The sequence below is a fragment of the Mustelus asterias genome, chromosome 12, assembly GCF_964213995.1.
Source record: "Mustelus asterias chromosome 12, sMusAst1.hap1.1, whole genome shotgun sequence".
In the NCBI taxonomy this organism is placed as follows: Eukaryota; Metazoa; Chordata; class Chondrichthyes; order Carcharhiniformes; family Triakidae; genus Mustelus; species Mustelus asterias.
The window spans coordinates 102,920,283-102,940,196 of record NC_135812.1 but is presented as its reverse complement, the minus strand read 5'-3'; the positions used below and the strand labels follow the sequence as shown (position 1 = coordinate 102,940,196).

General features: G+C 44.3%; 1 protein-coding gene across 5 annotated transcripts in view; it reads right to left on the bottom strand.

Annotated features, from left to right (window-relative positions):
* Positions 1 to 19,914, bottom strand: part of pecam1a (platelet and endothelial cell adhesion molecule 1a) — a 98,053-nt gene that overhangs the window by 25,243 nt on the left and 52,896 nt on the right. For 2 of the 5 annotated variants that reach the window (XM_078225765.1, XM_078225764.1), the window contains 5 exons: positions 9,735 to 9,839; positions 9,607 to 9,628; positions 9,088 to 9,128; positions 6,799 to 6,858; positions 5,819 to 5,860 (listed from right to left, as the gene is read on the bottom strand). In XM_078225765.1, the coding sequence (XP_078081891.1) occupies positions 5,819 to 5,860; positions 6,799 to 6,858; positions 9,088 to 9,128; positions 9,607 to 9,628; positions 9,735 to 9,839 (270 nt within the window). Of the gene's footprint in view, positions 1 to 5,818; positions 5,861 to 6,798; positions 6,859 to 9,087; positions 9,129 to 9,606; positions 9,629 to 9,734; positions 9,840 to 11,746; positions 12,029 to 18,520; positions 18,803 to 19,914 lie in introns of all 5 variants that reach the window. The other 3 variants (XM_078225761.1, XM_078225762.1, XM_078225763.1) reach the window with 3 other exon arrangements.

Genomic DNA, 19,914 nt, shown 5'->3' with positions numbered 1-19,914 from the left:
TTCCAGCACCTGCAGGGTGTGAATCACCCATTTGCACTCTGAGTGCTCCCGCTAGCGGGAAAAGGGGAATGTTTTGTGTTTGCGCTGGCAGCGGTTCAGCCTATTCAAATGGGCCAGCCCGGCCCCCACATGCATTACATGGATTCTCCGACTCCAGTGGCACCTGATTCGCTCGAGTCAGGAATCATCTGTTAGCCCTAATAAGTGGGAGCAACATATAAGCACTCCCTGGAACACCCACTCTCACTTCATCAATCAACATGGCAGCGAAAAGAGCTGTACCTCACTTTCTTGATGCAGACATCGACAGGATGCTGTTGACGAGAGGAGAGGTACCCTATTCCCAAGGATTGGCAGGAGACCCTGTACCAGTGTGGTGGTGGATGCCTGGGAAGTGGTGACTGAGGTGGTGAGTTGCAATAGTCTTACCAGGTGAACCACACTTCAATGCAGGAAGAAGATGAATGACCTGCTTCGAGCTGCAAGGGTGAGTACATGTTACATGTTTTCCCTGCAATCACCACCTCTCCCCCCGGTCAAACGATAAACTCTTGCAACCTTCAGGCACCCCAGTTACCAGCAGTGTCCCCCACTGCCCCCAATAATCCCCATCACTCCTTCTCAAAGACTTGTTCCAGTGCCTAGACGCGCCACCTGATGTCAAGCCTCCATAGCCGATCGGCCACCATCTCAGTGTCCTCTTTGTTTACCCCTAGGACAAGACTTCACACAACCAGAGGATGTGGGAGAAGACATGCCCGAGCTGCGGGTCCTCACCCCAATTCAGGAGAGAGCGCTGGAAATCACAGGGGAGGCCCCTGAGTGATCAGTGGCTGACTGCCTTGATGCTACACCCTTGATATTTACAAAAGCTGACCTCATCTCCTTTCTCTTCCAGGGTCTCCATCAGATGAAGCCAGGCCATCAGGGGTCACCCCCCCCCCCCCTCCCAGGCCATCAGGGGTCACACCCCCCTCCCAGGCCATCAGGGGTCACACACCTCCCCCATCCAAACCTCCGGAGCGGCCTGGACCACAGCTCTAGGCTGAACACTGAATTCTCGGCACTGTTTTCACCAGCACCAAGCACCAATGCAGAGATATTCACCTCGGTGGGACATATTAACGGTCAGGCTTCTAGGACACTCTCTGGTGAGCACCGTGCAGCTGCCGTTTCACATCAACTGGCAGTAGGAAGTTCCAAAAGAGCCAACATTTGAAGGATCTGCCCCAGGACAGATGTTGATCCCTGGAAGAGCTCATCCCAGCACTTGTGAAAATGCAAAACCAAAGCCATGCTTTACAAAGGGGGTATCAGCAACCTTCCAGCAAGTGCAAGGCCCAGAAGCCTTCTCTCACAGGAGATGGTGCTGGCAATGTGTGGCATGCATGCCAACTCTGCAAGGGTGGCATCTGTGATGGAAATCCTGACACAAAGCGTCTTAGCCATGACTGATGATGTCCAAAGCTTGGCTGACTCCGTGATGTTCATGGCTGAGGCCAATGGCATGGGTCCTAGTCACAAATGGGCATGTTCTAGACAGAGGGACATTGCTGAGGTGCTCCAGAGCATGGCCAGCTCAATGTGGGACATGTCCCAGTCACAGAGGTCCATGGCTGAGAGCATTGCTAACATGGCTCAGACAAAGGCGCATCTCCAGGACTGGCATTGCCAGATGTTGAGGCATCTGGAGATCCCTCCATCCCATGGAGTGACCCGGAGGCCAGCAGACACCCCAAGGGAGAAGGAGGTGCTGGAGCCGATCCTGGGGCCTTCCACCACGGAGACTCTGACAGTCTCCAGCCCTTGTGAAACCCCCTCCTGACAACAGCGCATCCAGTGGCAAGCTGGCAGAACAGGATGACATGGTGTCACTGTGATACCTGAAATTCAGCCTGTGCTCTCCAAGTCCAGACCCTCCAGAGGAAGCCCACCAAGGGCATCAGAGGCCAAAGGGCACAGCAAACAGCAGGCTGTCTGCAATTCACATTTGCAATCTGAGGGAAGGAGCAGGAGGGCTAGAAAGATTAAGTTGTAAGAGCACTTGTTGGCACGGGTGCAGTATCACAGCATAGGTTAGGGAGAAGGGGGGGCACAAAATGTACACTTGCACTATTAAATAATTGTTACAAAGGACAGGTTTCCACTCACTGTGTACAGTATCATCTCAGTGATAGGGGCTGGTGGGGGGTTAGCTAATGAGGGGCTCCTGTCTTCAACTTAGACCTCAAATCTTCGAAACAATCCTACTCCTCCTTGTCTGATGGGACTACCTGTTCCTCCTCCAGCATGTCCCCCCACTACTGTGGAGCAAACAGCAAACAACCACAATCCTTGTGACTCTCTGGGGGCTGTTTTGAAGAGCCCCGCCAGAGCGGTCCAGACAGCGGAACCACATCTTTAGAAGGCCAATGACGCTCTTGGTGGCAGAGTGGGCCTCATTGTAGCAGATCTCTGCCTCGGTCCTCTGCACAGGTGTCATTAGCATGACCTTAGTGGGTAACTTTTGTCACCCACTAACCAACCCCTCAGCTGAGAGTGACCCTCAAAGGCACCAGGATGCATGAGTTGTGCATGTTCCCAGGAAAGCGTGCACAGACATGTATGGTGGTGAGTTGGTGGTCGCATACCAGCAGTATGTTCAGGGAATCCCTTCTTGTTGATGAACGGTACTCCCTGTTGATACAGTGCTTTAAGGGTGACACAGGTGCCATCGATCACACCCCCAGACCTGGGGCATTCTGATGTTGGCACTGAATCTTGCAGTCCGGACATCCTGATAGGCCTGGTCCAGTTTGTAGGTGATGTAGTCCAATGCCCAAGTATATAGGGCATCTATGACCTTGTCGAATCACCTGTGTGCGGAAGATTACGAGATACGCACAGGTCCCTGCTCGAGTCCTGGAAAGATCTGGTGGCATAAATGTTCAAGGCTACCATGACTTTCACAGCCATCAGGAGTGGGTATCCTCCTCCTCCTGTCGTGTCAGGTGTCCAAATGCTGTCTCCCTGGGAAGACGGAGGTGTCAGCAGCACATGTTGTCCGACAGCTTGTGAAAAGACAGCGCCTCCTGCAGACAGGTGGCCTACAGTATTGCTGTCTTCTTATCCCCTCCTCAGCCTGATGGGCAGCCGCCTCTGCAGCAGTCCCCTGATGTTCAGGAGCCAGCACCTTTGGTGCTGGGTCATCCCTGGGCTGGACCTGGCGCTCTCACCACCTCCTGTGTGCCTCGGTGCCAGTCAACAGCAATAAAGTGAGCTGGCCTGGCTCCAAACCAAAATTCATCTTCAATCGATGAGCATGTGGAGAGAGAGAGAGGGACACAGTGAGCAATGTAATCCATCCTTTCTCTCTAACCTCCTCCTTAATCCCATTGTGAGCCAGTGGTTGAGGGCTGACAAACCCTCAGCATTCCCCCCCGCACAGAGCTGCTTTACAGGAGCTGTAGCCCACAGCAGATAGCTTGCATGGTCACTGATACAGCCCCATTTCCCTTTATCTTGCAACATGGTCTCATGTCTGCATCATCCCTCCCCTCAACTCAACACTTGTACAGCGTATTATGATGAGGTGAAAGTGGAGGCCACTCGGTGGCTCCATGCTTGTGAGGCTCATGGCCTTGACTGTGACTGGCTCTTCCCCTAAAACTGATTATGTGTAGCCCCTGGGAGATAGCGAATTAATCAATGATGAGGAACAGCTGATAGGAGGATCAGGGATAGCATGGATGAGAGAGGACACATCTTGGTGTCACAGGTGAGGAAGGAGGACTGGTGGAAACTCCTGAGTGAGCATCATGCCAACTTCTTCCAGGCAGGTTGGCAGACTCCAAAGAGCTGGGCAACCACGGTATGACCTGGCACATAACAATCGATTGGTGGTATACTGTGCCCCCACCCCCAAACCCTGAGCCCCTTCCAGTGACTGAAGTTAACAGCTCTGTAGCCCTCAAGGAATTGCCGGCCGCCCTTGGTATGAAACCCTTCACTCTTCACAATCCTTCCCTCACACATAAGTAGCCTTGTGGGCACTACACTGGGAGTTAGCAAAATGCTGTGTAGCCCTCCTCCTTGTTTTTCAGGAAGTCTAAAAGAAACTCTTCAATGACTGCTTGTCTGAGTTGTGGCAACTGTTTTTGTGTTCCAGATGTTAATTCTGTGCAGGCAAGCATCTCTTCCTGAAGAAGCTGAGGTGATGCCACATACTAAGGATTTTGATCAAAGGGAGATGTGTGCCTTTGCTGGAACCCCAGCTGCACTGAGTGATAGAGCCACTGGTTAAAGTGAGAGCCTGGTCAAAAAGCACTTGAGATCTCCAGCAAGGTTCCGAGAGTGTTAATGTTATCCAGTGGGATAAAGATGAGGTCATGATGTGGAGATGCCGGCGTTGGACTGGGGTAAACACAGTAAGAAGTTTAACAACATCAGGTTAAAGTCCAACAGGTTTATTTGGTAGCAAAAGCCACACAAGCTTTCTGTTTGTGAACAGAATTCCCACTCACCTGAAGAAGGGGCTTGCAGCTCCGAAAGCTTGTGTGGCTTTTGCTACCAAATAAACCTGTTGGACTTTAACCTGGTGTTGTTAAACTTCTTATAAAGATGAGGACCAGAGGGAGCAGCTGCGGGGCAGGGGCAGAGAGCAGCAGCCTTACTGGGGCGTTCTACAAATGTTTTGACAATGTACCATTGTGATATGGATTGTCTGGCAACAAATCATTTACCTGCTACTGGTGCATCTGATCCTTGTGTGCACTAACCTCGGTGATTCCCTCCCTCATTTGCTATGGGACTGTCAATGAAGAGAGTTCTGTGAGCTGTGCCAGCAGCTTGCGCTTATTTAGGCTTAGAAGGCAGAGAAACCTTGGACAACACATCCTGAGTGAAAAGAGTTCTGAAGGACTGGTAACAACTGGCAGGCACTAAATAAACCCAGGGAGGGGCCAGCTTGTGAGTGAGTTGCTGTAGAGGTATGCAAGGGGCCAGATGGGCATGGTGCATGGATTAGCATTGAGCTGAAACCTTACGTGGATGAGGCATGGATACGTTTAACAGTCAGATGCCTGAAAGTGACGTGGTGGCAGATAGTTAGAACTGTTTAAGTGCAGCATTAGGCCAGTCACCCAAGGCACCCCCGTCCAGGGGAATCCGCCCTGAGGTCAGTCCCTTCCTTCCAGCTCAACCCACTTCCCCCAATTAAGATGCTCGAACCCCCATACAATGTGGAAAGGTTTTAAACAGGTCACTTACTTGCTCCCGCTTGGAGGCATCAGGGCCCTGCATTTCAAGAGCAACACCAAATCATGTCCGCATGACTTCTGGCTGGGGAGGCGGGTGCATAGCGGATGGTGGTGAATATGCCATTGTTAATGATACTACAATGAGGGGTTTAGCATAATTATCGGGTTGACGCCTGCTCTGAGTTGGTACCTGATTGTGGTAGCAGGGCAGGCTGGGTGAATCTGAAATGCTCCAAAGCCTGGCGCAGATTCCGATTTGGAGCTAATGACCTAATCAGCGGGCTATCGGGATTCCCGCTAGTGGCGAATGGTGCGGGTGAATCCCCTCTGCAATATTTTGCTTTTATGTAAATTTGATTAGCTGCTTTGCAAAACACTACTGCTGCAGTTTTGTTGAGGGTGTACAAATAATGCCTGTAGAATGCAACTGCTTAGGGTTGAAGAGTGATTTTTAAAAATTCCCTAGGGATGTGAGGCAATACTGTGAAACACTATTGTCTATCCACAGTTGATCTAAGGGTTTTAAAGTGAACTCATTCCATAATTTCTGCAGATCTTACAACTATAAAGAGTTTATTTACCTGGCTGTTCTATCAATGTGTCACAATCCACTTGGTTGAGTTCTATGAATATAGAATTTCAGTCCATGTTATTGAAGGAAGTCAATTCAACACAAAGTTTATTTATTAGCGTCACAAGTAGGCTTACGATGAAATTACAATGAAATTGCTGTGAAAATCCCCTAGTCGCCACACTTCGGTGCCTGTTCAAGTACACTGAGGGAGAATATAGCATGGTCAACACACCTAACCAGCACGTCTTTCAGACTGTGGGAGGAAACTGGAGCACCTGGAGGAAACCCACGCAGACATGGGGAGAACATGCAGACTCCGCACAGACAGTGACCCAAGCCAGGAATCAAACCCAGATCCCTAATGCTTGGCATGCAAGGTGAAAGCCAAGTACTATCTTTTTAAAAATTGCATTTTCTCCTCCAATTGTGAGATTCCACAAGGACATTGGGAGATAGGTGGCAGATATAGCCCAATGCAGAAGTTTGATATTGTAGTTCTTTTGAGTTATTTTTTGAGAACCATGATGGGGAAAACAGGGATGGGCATAAATGCTGTGAAAGAAAAAAATTCCCAAGGCAATGCCTTGATTAATCAGAGTCAACTTGCTTTCTTTGAATTTAAACAAAGCTTGGCAGTTAACTGACAGCTACCTGGTGTATTTTCCATGGCAAAACCTCTATCAATCAGCGTCCACTTGTCAACTAATCAGCATTCTCTTTTCATGCAGTATAAATTATAATTGACTTTGCAATTTACCATTCTTGCAAATTGTCCTGATGAGTGTGAGACAAGAAGCTTCAACAGCATGTCTTTTTTTCAGCAATACATAACTGGTTATAAGCATTCTGTGTAACTTTTAAGTTATTTTCTTTTATTAGATTGAACAATGGTCATTAACACATTTTTATCTTTACTTGGCAGCAAAAAGTAATTTTATAAAATTTATTATTGTGAGGAATTTCTGAGCAGTTTTTTGTATTTCTTACTTGGGCGGATAATTTTTCCGATTTTACTATAAACGACCTCCATACTTTCTTTTAGGGATCCTAGAAATAAGATGCAGATATTTTAGTGTTTTTGCAAGCGAAATACTCTTGTACAATAAGATTGTTCACAGACATTTCCAGGCTATGAGATTTTACAGTTACTTTATTCACCCATATTCAGTGAACTTATAAACTTTTCCTTCATAAGCAGTCCAACTACTTTTCATGCCTACGTACTCTTTACAATCAACACATTCGAGAATGAATTGTAATTGGAAGCTGCAGGGTAGTGTTTATAATATTCCATATTGATTTCCTTGCTGATTACACTCAGTGTGTGTCGGTTCACAGGTTCTAATGGACAAGAAAATTAGCCAGAGAGTTATGTTCATTTCAAATTAGTCAGCTTTCTGGAGCTGGTACAAGATTTGATTTGATTTATTATTGTCACATGTGTTAGTATACAGTGAAAAGTATTGTTTCTTGCGCACTATACAGACAAAGCATACCATACATTGAGAAGGAAAGGAGAGAGTGCAGAATGTAGTATTACAGTCATAGCTAGGATGTAGAGAAAGATCAACTTAATGCAAGGTAAGTCCATTCAAAAGTCTGAAGGCAGCAGGGAAGAAGCTGCTTTTGAGTCAGTTGGTATGTGATCTCAGACCTTTGTATCTTTTTCCCGATGGAAGAAGATAGAAGAGAGTATGTTCGGGGTGCGTGGGATCCTTGATTATATTCAAAGGACTCGCACCTTTTTCAAGCTATTACACTGTTGTGGTGGTAGATCATCACCACTTATGTATGTGCTGGGGAGTCAGCTCCAGGTAAATATTCATATAAAGGGCATAAAAATAAGTTGTTACCAGGCTTACGGTTATTTTGTCCCTTTTGTGAAATGTTGCTTGTTCTATTACCACTAATGCTTTTATCATTGAGAAATCTCATTTGGATTAGTTTTTTGAAGGAGGAAATGGAAGAACAGCAGATGTGCGAGTGATCAAGTTGTATCCACAGCATTCTAAAAGTCATGGCTCAGTAGGTCGTGCCGCTGCCTGTGACCCAGAAGCTTTGCGTTCAAGTCCCATTCAGGACTTGTTGGCCACTGGATGATCATTCAAGTCATGGTTCAACAGATTGATAATAAGCCCACTAATCTTTCCAAAACTTCCTCACTATTCCCCAAAGGGATCAAAAGGGTGGCTGGAAATCTTGGGTCCCGCTGCAGTGAATGGAGATTTGGCTGAGTGCCAAATTCTCTGTTCTTGTTGGCAGCGGTGGTGGGGCATATGAGACCGGAGAATCCCGGTGTGTGTGATGATACTGTTGTGGGAAGTTTGCCACCGGAGTCAGACTTGGAGGTTTCAACAATACAGTTTTACTTCGGACACGAAGCTTCGGGAGAAAGCACTGGTACTCCGCAGTATTTGGCAGCTACCTTCTCAATTACACAATGGTAGTTGATCATTTTTATACCTTTTAGACAATAGGCAGTACGGATATTAGCCGTTTAACACATCGTTATAAGTTGAGTCGACAGATTACGGACATCGGTAGTTAACACATCATTACAAGCAGACAGATACAGACATGGACAGTTAACACCATTGTTCATAGAATGGATACATTTCCTCCATCAATGACTGGTTTCGATCTATACATTCAGTGGCTGATTTTGTTACATTTATGTATGTATGTCCCCGTCTGTGGCTGACCTTATTATCAGACTTATTGTTCTGGGTCTGCCCTTATCTTAAAGTGCCTCAAGCTCTGACTAGCTTCCTGCAGCATTTTGGTTCCTGCATGTTTTAACTTTAAGTAACTGTCTGTGCTAAAACCCAGTGCCTGTTAATGTCCCTTCCCAGGTAACCATTTTGTGGGCCAGGCAACCATTTTGTGTCCATCTCTTTAATTCCCCCACAACAATACAAGAAAAACAAACATGGCATTCTGTGGCCATTCACTCACATCTTTGAATCCTGTACCCACCTGTACCCACAGAAGGAGATGCAGATACATCACTTTGGAAGAGATTTATTAAGCTCTCAAGGTAGGCTGTGACATTTTAAAGTTCTTGAAGATTGAAAGCTCTGGGTTTTTTTCCAAGACTAACAATGGAGTGGCAGAATTCATAAACTCATCTTGCAATTTTTAAGTTTGCTAGGTATCACTTCCTTGTTATCATTTTTTTAACACACTGATGGTGATGTGTATATTAAACATAACACAACCTGTTCTATTTTATTCATATCTTACTACTATGTTACATGAATAAACAAGTAGACTTACCTTGGTTATTTTGCGAGGGCTCCCGCTGACGTATTTCATCACTGCAATTAAATTTAAAAATGAAAGATATCAGCTGATATTTGTTGAAATTGCAAATCCACAGATATTCAAGAAACTCTTTAATTTTTATCATTAAAAATTAAATACAATCTCTAATTAACATGCGGAAACCTAAGGGAAAGATAAAATGGAATCAACTCATTAGACTAAAATTGATTAATATGGCTCTATGTCTCCACCTTTAATTCCATAATTTATCTTACTATTTTAGCTGCTATATTAATGGTTATGAGTTGGCTATCTCTGATCTGGTTCTCATTTTTTGTTACACTAGTGGCATCATTCATTTGAACATAATGACATGGAAGAACTAACATAATTCTTAACAATACTGAAATGCCACAGATTTGCCTTGCTTCTTTGTATTTGTGTGTTACTCTATTTTCAAAAAAGCAAATAACAAACAGTTGTTTAAATAAGAAATTGGACAAGGTTTGATATGATTTTAAGAAATCTTACCTTTCATCCGCTTGGCGTATATCTGTTGATCAAATTTTTACAGGATAAAAATAAATATTGGACAACCAAGTCAGCAAAACATTTCAAAGAATTATGAATAAGAAATGTAACCACACAAAGAGACACACCTTTATTATTTTTGCACTGTCGTCTAAGACCAAAGGCTAATACTGCTGCAGTTGCTATTAATACTAGTGGAACCAAGACTGTTATATATAGCCACCACGAAGTATCTGAAAGGAAAAAAAGATGTTTTATTTCACAAGCTTCTTAAAGCTCCTGTTCTGCTACTTGTCAAAAAAATCTGTTTGCAGGAGGGTGTAGAAATATCATATGGTGATCTTTTTCTCTGTGTTACAACCTAACTATTCCAGGCATACCAATTCATATTACCTATTTGTTCAATGAATTATAAAATTAAGATAAAGATGATGACTTTTTCAGAAAATTCTGTATAATTTATTGCAGCCCTATAGCTTGTTCAGAGAGCTTAAAGACTTGGAGCAATTGTGTGGTCCATTACAAAGAACAAACAAAATTACAGCACAGGAACAGGCCCTTCGGCCCTCTAAGCCTGCACCCACCATGCTGTCCGACTGAACTAAAACCCTTTACCCTTCCGGGGAACATATCCCTCTATTCCCATCCTATTCATGTATTTGTCCAGACGCCTCTTAAAACTGATTACATTCCCGCTCAAGTCTGATTCATGGCTCTAATTAAATTTTCTCTTCTAAAAAGCCTCCTTCCACTGATTACATTTCGCTTCCAGCTCTGCTGGTATTTCCTTCTCCATTCTATTAGAACTCCCCATACAAAGCTGCACTATCACACTGTGAATGGAATCAATCAGTAGTCCTTACCCAGGAGTGTGGTAAATCTATATCAACTGTTTATCCATTCATTTAAACCAAAACAAACATTTCTATATTTTAATTTTCACCCATTTTTATCACTTCCTCCCCTGAAGGTGGTAACTGAGATTGAGTTTGAATTACTTGGGCATTGATTGTTCTTGGGTACATTGCTCAAGTTGGCCTTTTTTGTGTCTGAATCTGAACAGCAAAGGAGGCTCAACAGCTTATTTAGAGAAGGAAAGGGTTATCACTGAGCCTGATGGACTTGGGCCAGATGTGGAGTTTTCCATATAGATCACTGAGTAGACATCAGGCCCTTGAACACTGGTTGATTCTTGCTCTCCCTTGAGTGATAACACTGAGGCCAGTGATAACACTACCATTACTGTCCCATTTAAGTCACCTAATTCAATAATTAGTAGGAATTAAACCTGGGACTTTCCTGGTCTATAAGCTCAGTACTATACTATTGTGGTGTATTTACCTATTTGAACAAGGGGATTCCCCACTACGTTTGGAACTTCCTTTTTAGCTCAAGTTTAAGTGCATGAACGATGAAAAAGAAGTTGCAGATCACAGGGTTATGAGTCAGTACACTAAATGTGCAACTTTTAACATTGGTATTATCTAGTATCTGGATTGAACGATGGCTGTTATAGATGAGTACAACTCTTGCCTCTGAGACAAAGGGTTGTGGGTTTGAATCACATACTAGATACTTGAACACAATATCTCAGCAGATGTACAAGAAGTACTACACTGCCAGAGGTGCTGTTTTTAGATGATATGTTAAACTGAAGTTTGCCTCCTTGGATAGTATTGGTTCAATTTCAAGAAAGAGTTTAGGATTCTTTCCAGTGTTCCAGCCAATATTTATTCCTCAACCAACATCATTAAAATTGACGATCTGATCACTGTCACATTGCTGTTAATGCAACCGTACTATTTTCAAATTGGCCACTATATTAAAATATTCTGCTAACACTGATAGTTTAAAGTCATGCATGCAGAATGGCCATGGACAAGATGGTAGGAAGCCATCAGCACTCATAGGACCACAGATTTAAATGTGTCAGCATGGTGAGCAGAGAAGAGAGAGACCTGAAGGAGAAAAACATTACTTCTTAAAGTTGACATGGAAATCAATATGTTGTTACTTCTCTTATGAATTAGGAAAACTAAAATTAGAATGTAAGTGAACATTGTATTATGAACAGTTTTCCAATTAAAAACCCCATTGATACATGTAACTAAGGCACAGAGTGCGTTTGGCATATACATACATAAAATATGAAATGATATTCCATTACTGCGTTGAGAAGAAATTTGATTTTCAGCTTCACATCTGTACTCTCCCGAATGTTCCACTGTCTCTATTGTTATATTAAAAACTGTTGGTATTGCCTGCATTGTAGAGACTGTTTGAAGACTTGATTGATTTCGATACAGTGTGTAAGTGATTGGTGGAGTTCCTGTGCTTGTTATGCAGTGCAGTGTCACAGTTTCTCCTAACTTCACCTCGGTAGAATTCAACAGAGGATAAAGCAGTGGTGTGGATACAGGAACTGAAATGAAAAGAAGTGCTGATATGATATAGAGTAGATGTAGTTCTGTTAACTAGCAAACTAAATCCAAACTTCAATTGCAGCTTAATCACCTGTTGACCGAGCAGGAACCAATAGTTCAAGATTGTTTGCTAGTGGTAAAATCAAGAAAGTATTAAAATATGGTTAAATTGTAAAAAGTCACAGCATGATATAATACTAATTGATGGTCTGAGATTGCTGAAAGAAAGTTTTAAAAACTTGTATCATTTTCATGGCCTTCTTCACAGTAAGTCAATGGATGCATGGTTTTATGAGGGCATGAAAATTATATATTCTTCATCTACTAAAATGTTCCTTTAAAGCTACACAAGGATTCTGGTTTTGTGCTGCATACTACATGCCCTGCATCATGGAAGCCCTAGAGAAGGAAATGTTCAAGTACAATGTGAGGACAACTGTTGGTGTATGAAGAATGATATTGTGAATCAGAACCTTATTCTAGCTGCAAGGGTTGAAGCTGCCATACATGGGAGCTTCCCTTAGTCTTGCAATGTGTTAATTACATTAACAAACCTATCCACCTCTTCCCATCGCTATCACCAATATGTCTTCATCTACAGTCCTTAAATCTTCCAGGCAACTCCAAAACCTTATATTTTTTCAATGTTATGAAATATGCTCATAAATCTTTGGAAGAACATTTTCTGCACATGGAATATGAACAGAATCAGATCTTTAATCTGTGGTCCATGCATTGTGTGCTAGCACCATGGTGTACAATATCTTGTATTAGCATTCGTGGTGCTTCCCTTTGATGACTGTGTGGCCTATATCCTATTAAACTTAACCTGGCGCTTCCACAAAGTGCTGTCTGAGAGACAGAAGTTATTGAAGCAGCTGGCTTATGCATATCTGGAACTTGGGATTACTGAGTTTATCATTATCTCCTGAGAGAGAGATGGACCAACTACATTCCCTGGCATGTTTGCCATTGTGGTATGGCACGTTGTGTTTTCTTAAACCCAAGCAGAGATTGGTGTCCATCAAGGAAACTGATCATGTTGCTGTTGTGAGATGGCACCATCATCAACTCCCATTTCAACCACGTCCCTATTACTCTGCCTTATCATGGCTACTGATCACTGAGAGCAGAACCAGACACCAGTGAATTGGGCAAATCCATGCCTCATGGTTCAACCTGGATACTTCAGCCTGTCAAAGCTGGATAAGGTAGCTTGAATTCTCAGCTTTTGCAATTCCCCAGGGCACTTAAGGAATCTCCAACTGGGGATATGGATTGAACATTGGGAGTTATACTGCAGATCTCCCTGAAATTGTTATATGCTCCCAAAAGGAATAATGCAAAACAGGCACCTAAGGTTGCACATTGATGACTAATGCATCTCTTCAAGCAAGCTACGGTTTGTAGCATTCTAGTTGGCAGGTCTTCAATGCCTGCACCATGGTCCAATGCTCAGAATGCATCTTTCTTCTTGAAAGCTGGATCTCTGATTCATCAACTGAGTTGTACCAAGTGTTGGTTCCCTCTGTTTAGCACTTTGCTGCTCATATGCTACAGCCAGCTGTTTCTGCTCACTTGTGCTCTGTGTCTTACTCATTATACTCCCCTGTGAATTACTATCTAAATTTCTCCAGGCGGATGTATCTGAGCTAGTGATTAATGGGCTAGATTGAGCGATGGTGTACGATGTGAAGTCATGGTTGAATTTTTGTTACGCCATGCTAGATACCCCTTTGGGGTGAAATGGTGTTGGGGAGCCTGGAAATAATGGCAGTGAGACCTGAAGGAAGGTTTTAGAGGAACTGATTGCCTCGTGGAATTCTGTTCAATTAAGGATGGTGGTTGGACTTTGAGATTGGAAGCCTAAAAGGAAACCTCCAGCACTGGCAGCACCAGCATCCAAGGTGGGAAGGGAGGCACGAAGGGTCTCCATGACTGGTGGTCCCTCACAAATGGGGTGGGGGAGGGAGGATATAATAAGGGCTAAAAGATTTAGAGCTGTCGGATATGAGGGAATGCAGTAGTGGACTTTGTGTGCAATTCGAGTTGTTCATTAACACAGACTCTTCCCCACTGATTAGAGCCTCCAGCATTGGCTATTCAGCCTGGCACTGGGAAGCCGCCACCTTTTATGGAGAGCCTACTGGCTTGATGAGCTTTCCGTTAGCGTTTGGAAAATCTGACTGGTATTGGGAGAGTGCCCTTAATTAAGCCCGATAAGAGCTTAATTGGCTTCCCAACATGGCCAGTCAGATAACTATTCCTTCCTTGTATCCTGCAGTATGTCATTGAAGCGGGGAAGTTTATCGATCCAGCCTTGAGACGAAAATCCTGAGGCCTGGTTTATCGTGGCTGGTGACTTCAACAAGGCCAATCTCAAGAGTGTCCTGCCAAAATACCATGAACACAACTCCTGTCCCACTAGAGGCCCAAACATCTTTGACCATTGCTATACAAACATCAAACATGCCTACGGCTCTATCTCCCATCCGCACTTTGACAAATCAGACCACAAGGCTGTGCTTGTGCTCCTAGCTTACAAGCAAAAACTGAAACAGGAGACTCTGATAAAGAAAGTCACGCAATGTTGGTCTGAGGCAACAGATGATCTCTGACGGGACTGTCGGTGGACTGGTCAATATTCAAGAACTCAGCGACAAACCGAAATGAGTAGGCCACTCCATAACAGACTTCATTAATAAGTATGTAGAAGACCGTGCACCAAAGAAGCTAATTCAAATGTTTCCCAACTGGAAACCATGGATGAACAGGGATATCCACTGCTTATTGAAGTCTAGTTCTGAGGCGTTGAAGTCGGGTGACCCTAACCTATACAAGAAATCTAGATATGATCTACGGAGAACCATCAGGGATATCAAGATACAATACTGGACCAAGCTAGAGTCCCAGGCTAGCCACACACGAACACACATCGATTGTGGTAAGGTCTACACGACATAACAGGCTACAAGGTGAAGATGAGTAGAATTGCCGGTAACAATGCATCTCTCCGCGATGAGCTCAATGCATTCTATACTCATTTTCAGCAGGGGTCTGTGAGAGGTTGTCATCCTCTCCGACAGCCAACTTTTATAGATGTACTATAGAAAGTACCCTATCCAGTTGTATCATAGCCTGATATGGCTCCTGCTCTGACCAAGACCGCAAAGAATTGTGAATGTAGCCTAGTCCATCACACAAACCAGCCTCCCTTTGATTCTGTCTACACTTCCCGTTGCTTCGGAAAAGCAACCAGCATAATCAAGGACCCCACGCACCCCGGACATACTCACTTCCACCTTCCTCCATCGGGAAAAAGATACAAAAGTCTGAAAATACGTACCAACATATTCACGAACAGCTTCTTCCCTACTGTCATCAGACATTTCAATGGTCCTATCTTATATTAAGCTTATCTTTCTCTTCACCCTACCTGTAACTGCAACACTATGAGGGTGATTCTCCCTAAAAAATTCTAAGTTTCGAATTCGCATGAAAACTGGAGTAAATCACGCTGGTTTTTTCAGTGGGTGTTTAAAAATGAATCACCCACACTCTGTGCAATTCTGAATGCACTAGCATGATTCACTCCAGAAATCAGTGGGCGGGGCCTAACCCACGAGAGTGGCGGGCAGCATAGGGCTGAGTGGGCCTCTATGCATGTGCCGATCTGTCAACGCTGAGATCGGCACATTGCAGGCCAGCTCGATCGTTGACCAGCCCCGTGATCCCACAACGCAGGCTGTATGACCCCCTGCCCCCACACCCCACCACCCGATTGCTGGTCTCCCAGCCAAGTCTGGGCCAGCCTCAACCACGCATCCTCCCCCACCTGGATCGGCAGCCCCAATCTCCCCCCCCCCAAACCTGGACAGGTTGGCCTCCCTCCCTTCCCACTGACCCCGACTGCAGAGTGGCAGCCGGACCCTGCACCCCCACCTATCGTCTTCCCAGTGGCCCCTCCACCAGGCCCTGCCCCCTTGACACACCCAAATGCCCGGTGGGAAGTGCCAAGGTACCGCCTCTGGATTGGCACTTTGCCCCTTGGGCAGTGTCAGGGGGTCTAGGCTGGCACTGCCAAGGTGCCAATGCCCAGAGGGCATCCCCCTGAGGCACCCAACCCTCTGGGGGGGGCCTCAATACTTCCCCTTCACTTCAACAGGGTCAGGCCACCAGCTACTGTAAACCCCGCTGGAGTGAAACACTCCTCACAGGGGTGGGGAGGGGAGATGCTAGCGGGCCCAGAGATTTCAGTCCCAGGCCCGTTAATGGGATTTAAAGTATCATTAAATTAGGTGCTGCATACATTATGCAGCTCTGTGCTGATTTTTGGTGTGGAACTGATTGCGCCGGAGATGTGCTCAGGCCCGGGTGTCCAGCGGGGACACTGGAGCCTCTTGGCATGCTGCGCTAAAAAATCAGTGCAGCGGAATGGGAGAATCCTCCCTATATTCTGCATTCTATCCTTTTTCTTTTCCCCCATGAACTTCATGAACGTTATGTTTTGCCTATATAGCGTGCAAGAAACAATACTTTTCACTATGTCCCAATACATGTGACAATAAATCAAATCAAAAATCAAAATCTTATTGGCTAGATCTTGCAATGCCCCAATAAGAACCATTTCTCCACCAAACCCAAACTGCATCCCCTACCTCTGCATCAGTAGTTCTATCAAAATGTTGATGGTTCCACAGAGAAATGGAGACTTCTGTGCCTAACTAAAGTGTCTGCAGACATGTTTGGAACACTGGGATGCTGGTTTGCGGAACCACCAGTCCTGATCCTTTGAGTTGCTGCAGGCCTTAAAATCTTGCAGCAAAACATAATTTCCCACCTTTCATTGGGAAAACTACAAAAACATTTTTCAGGAAGCTTTGCCACAATCATCCAAATTATGCTGATCCCAGATATACACACTAGATCTGTAAACTGTGTGTTTCTTGCATGCTGAGCTTCCATTGCCCCACTCCTGGCCAGCCTCATGTCCAGTTTCAGAATTTGAACTATACCTGATGAGTTATCACTGTGCATCCCTAATCCTTACTCCTTACATGTTAACATGCACTATGTTCCATTTTATTAACACAAGTTGTTGAATTTATAGTAAAGTACTTAACTTTGCTCCAGTAGTTTGATGTGATCACTATCCTTTTTGTGTGTGACTGTCTTAAGGGTTTGTTTGATCCCTATGCAGCAAATATTGACAGTGATCAGTGTGCAGAGCTGACAACTTATTCAAATCTTATTACAACTGGAAATTTTTAATTAACCAACAAATTGTTTTGCTGATCATGCATTTAAAATTAATAATTGTGCTGTTAATATTGGAGGAAATTTTCAATTGAATAATATCTAACCAATTATTCAGTGACACTACATGACTTTTGTACAGTCAGTTACTTTTTAACTTGATGTACAAATACTTGTTTAAGGATGATGCATATGACTGGTACTTTTCTCCGATTGTCTCTCCTGTCCATATTGCCTTTTCACGCCTTGGTCTCTCCTACTCACTGTGTTTTCAGCCTAATAATTGTTTTGGGCCTAATGGATGCTCCTAATAATTTCTTTCACCTAGTGATCTTTCCTAACAGCTATTCCCCCACTTCTATACCACCCTCCTCGTGATCTATCCTAACTTCTGCTTTTACTTCAGTGATCTCTCTTAAAGAAAATGCAATAGCAACAGTTATATTTTGCACAAGATGTTCCTTCCTATGGAGGGGACATGGGTTCAAGGTGAGGGGCAGGAGGTTTAGGGGCGATGTGAGGAGAAACTTTTTTACCCAGAGGGTAGTGATGGTCTGGAATGCGCTGCCTGGGAGGGTGGTGGATGTGGGTTGCTTCACATCCTTTAAAAAGTATCTGGGCGAGCACTTGGTGCATTATAACATTCAGGGCTATGGGCCAAGTGCTGGCAGATGGGATTAGGTGGGAGTTCAAGTGTTTCTAATGTGTTGGTGCGGACCCAATGGGCCGAAGGCCTCTTCTGCGCTATATGATTCTATGAGTGGGATTTTACGGTCTTGTTCGTCCTGAAACTGTAAAATCCCGCCTGAGGTCAACAGACCTTCCCATTGTCTGCCCCTTGACCGTCCTGATTCCTGTGGCAGGCGGGATAATAAAATTCCGGCGTATGATTCAATTTTCGTGTTGTCCGCAAACTTACTAATCAGCATTAGTTGTGTGTGAAGAATGGCCACTTGAGTGAAGTGGTGGAGAGCCACCAGCACCCATAAAACCATAACTTTAAATGTATCAGCAGGTTAAGGAAAGAAGAGAAACTTGAAGGAGAAAAACATTACGTCTTAATGTTAACACTGAAAACCAAGTGCTTTTACTTCTGATATGAATTAGGAAAACTGAAATTAGAATATAAATAAATATTGTACAATTAATAAAGTTACCTGATATAACCCCAATCGCACCTGTAATTAAGAATGCATAGTACCATGAAGGTCCAATATTCATTTGCATATACATACTTAAAATATGAAATGATATTCTGTTACTCCATTGTGAAGAAATTTGATTGTCAGCTTCACATCTGTACTCTCCGGAATGCTTCATTGTCTCTATTGTTATATTAAAAGCTGTTGGTATTGCTTGCATTGTAGAGACTGTTTGAAGACTTGATTGATTTCGATACAGTGTGTAAGTGATTGGTGGAGTTCCTGCGCTTGTTATGCAGTGCAGTGCCACAGTTTCTCCTAACTTCACCTCGGTAGAATTCAACAGAGGATAAAGCAGTGGTGTGGATACAGGAACTGAAATGGAAAGAAGTGCTGATATGATATAGAGTAAATGTAGTTCTGTTAACTAGCAAACTAAATCCAAACTTCAATTGCAGCTTAATCACCTGTTAACTTAGCAGGATCAATTGTTCAAAATTGTTGCTAGTGGTAAAATACAAGAGATTGTTAAAATGAGGTTAAAGTCATAGAGTCACCGAGTTTTACAGCACACAGAAAGAGAGGAGGCCCTTTGGCCCATTGTGTCTGTGCCGGCCATTAAACACCAAGCAATTTTAATCCCATTTTCCAGTTCTTGGTCCGTAGCCTTGTATGTTATAAGAAATCACGTTCCGAAACTAACTGATGGTCTGAAGTTACTGAAGGAAAAAAGTTTTACAAACTTGCATCTCTCTTGTGGCATTGCTTGCACTCAATTACTAGATGCATGCTTTTATAAGGACATCTTCAACTGCTAAAATGTAGATGTTCCTTTAAGGCTAAAAGGATTCTGGTATTGTGCTCTGTACTGCACAACTTTGCATCCCTGTATCGTGGAAGCTCTGGAGAAGGAATTGTCCGTGCACGGTGTGAGGGCAACCAAAAGGTGTGTGAAGAAACAATGGGGGTGATTTTGAGCTGCACTCTCCGTTTGCGGGAAAGGCAGCGCATGCTCAAAATCCGGAAAGCGTGATTTGTGCCAGCGAATTTCAAAGTTCCAATCTTACTGGCCCCTTGCTCGTGGAGTGGTGTGAAACACTGCGGGACTGCAGAAAGCTCATTTGAATACATTAGCATGTCATTAGTGAGCACTCTCTCTGGGACTTCCCCCTCACTGGATATTTAGCGAGTGCCGGCGTAACATCACAATACATAAGCGTGAACCTGGCACCTTCACCTCTGAGGGGGTTTTCGGAGGTGAGCACTTAGGCAGCCAGCCCCATCCGCGGTGTGCAATGCTCTGATAAGTCCAACTCAAGGGTAGGGGTCCCAGAATCGCCACTTCGGGGAGAGGGGTCGAGAGGGGTCATTTGCAAGCCTTGCCTTCCCTTCATGTCAGGGTGCCCCTTGCTTTAAAGGAATTGTGAAGGCTGGTATACAAACAGCGCTTCCCATGTCCTCCTACCTGGGTTCCTGTCCATATTGCA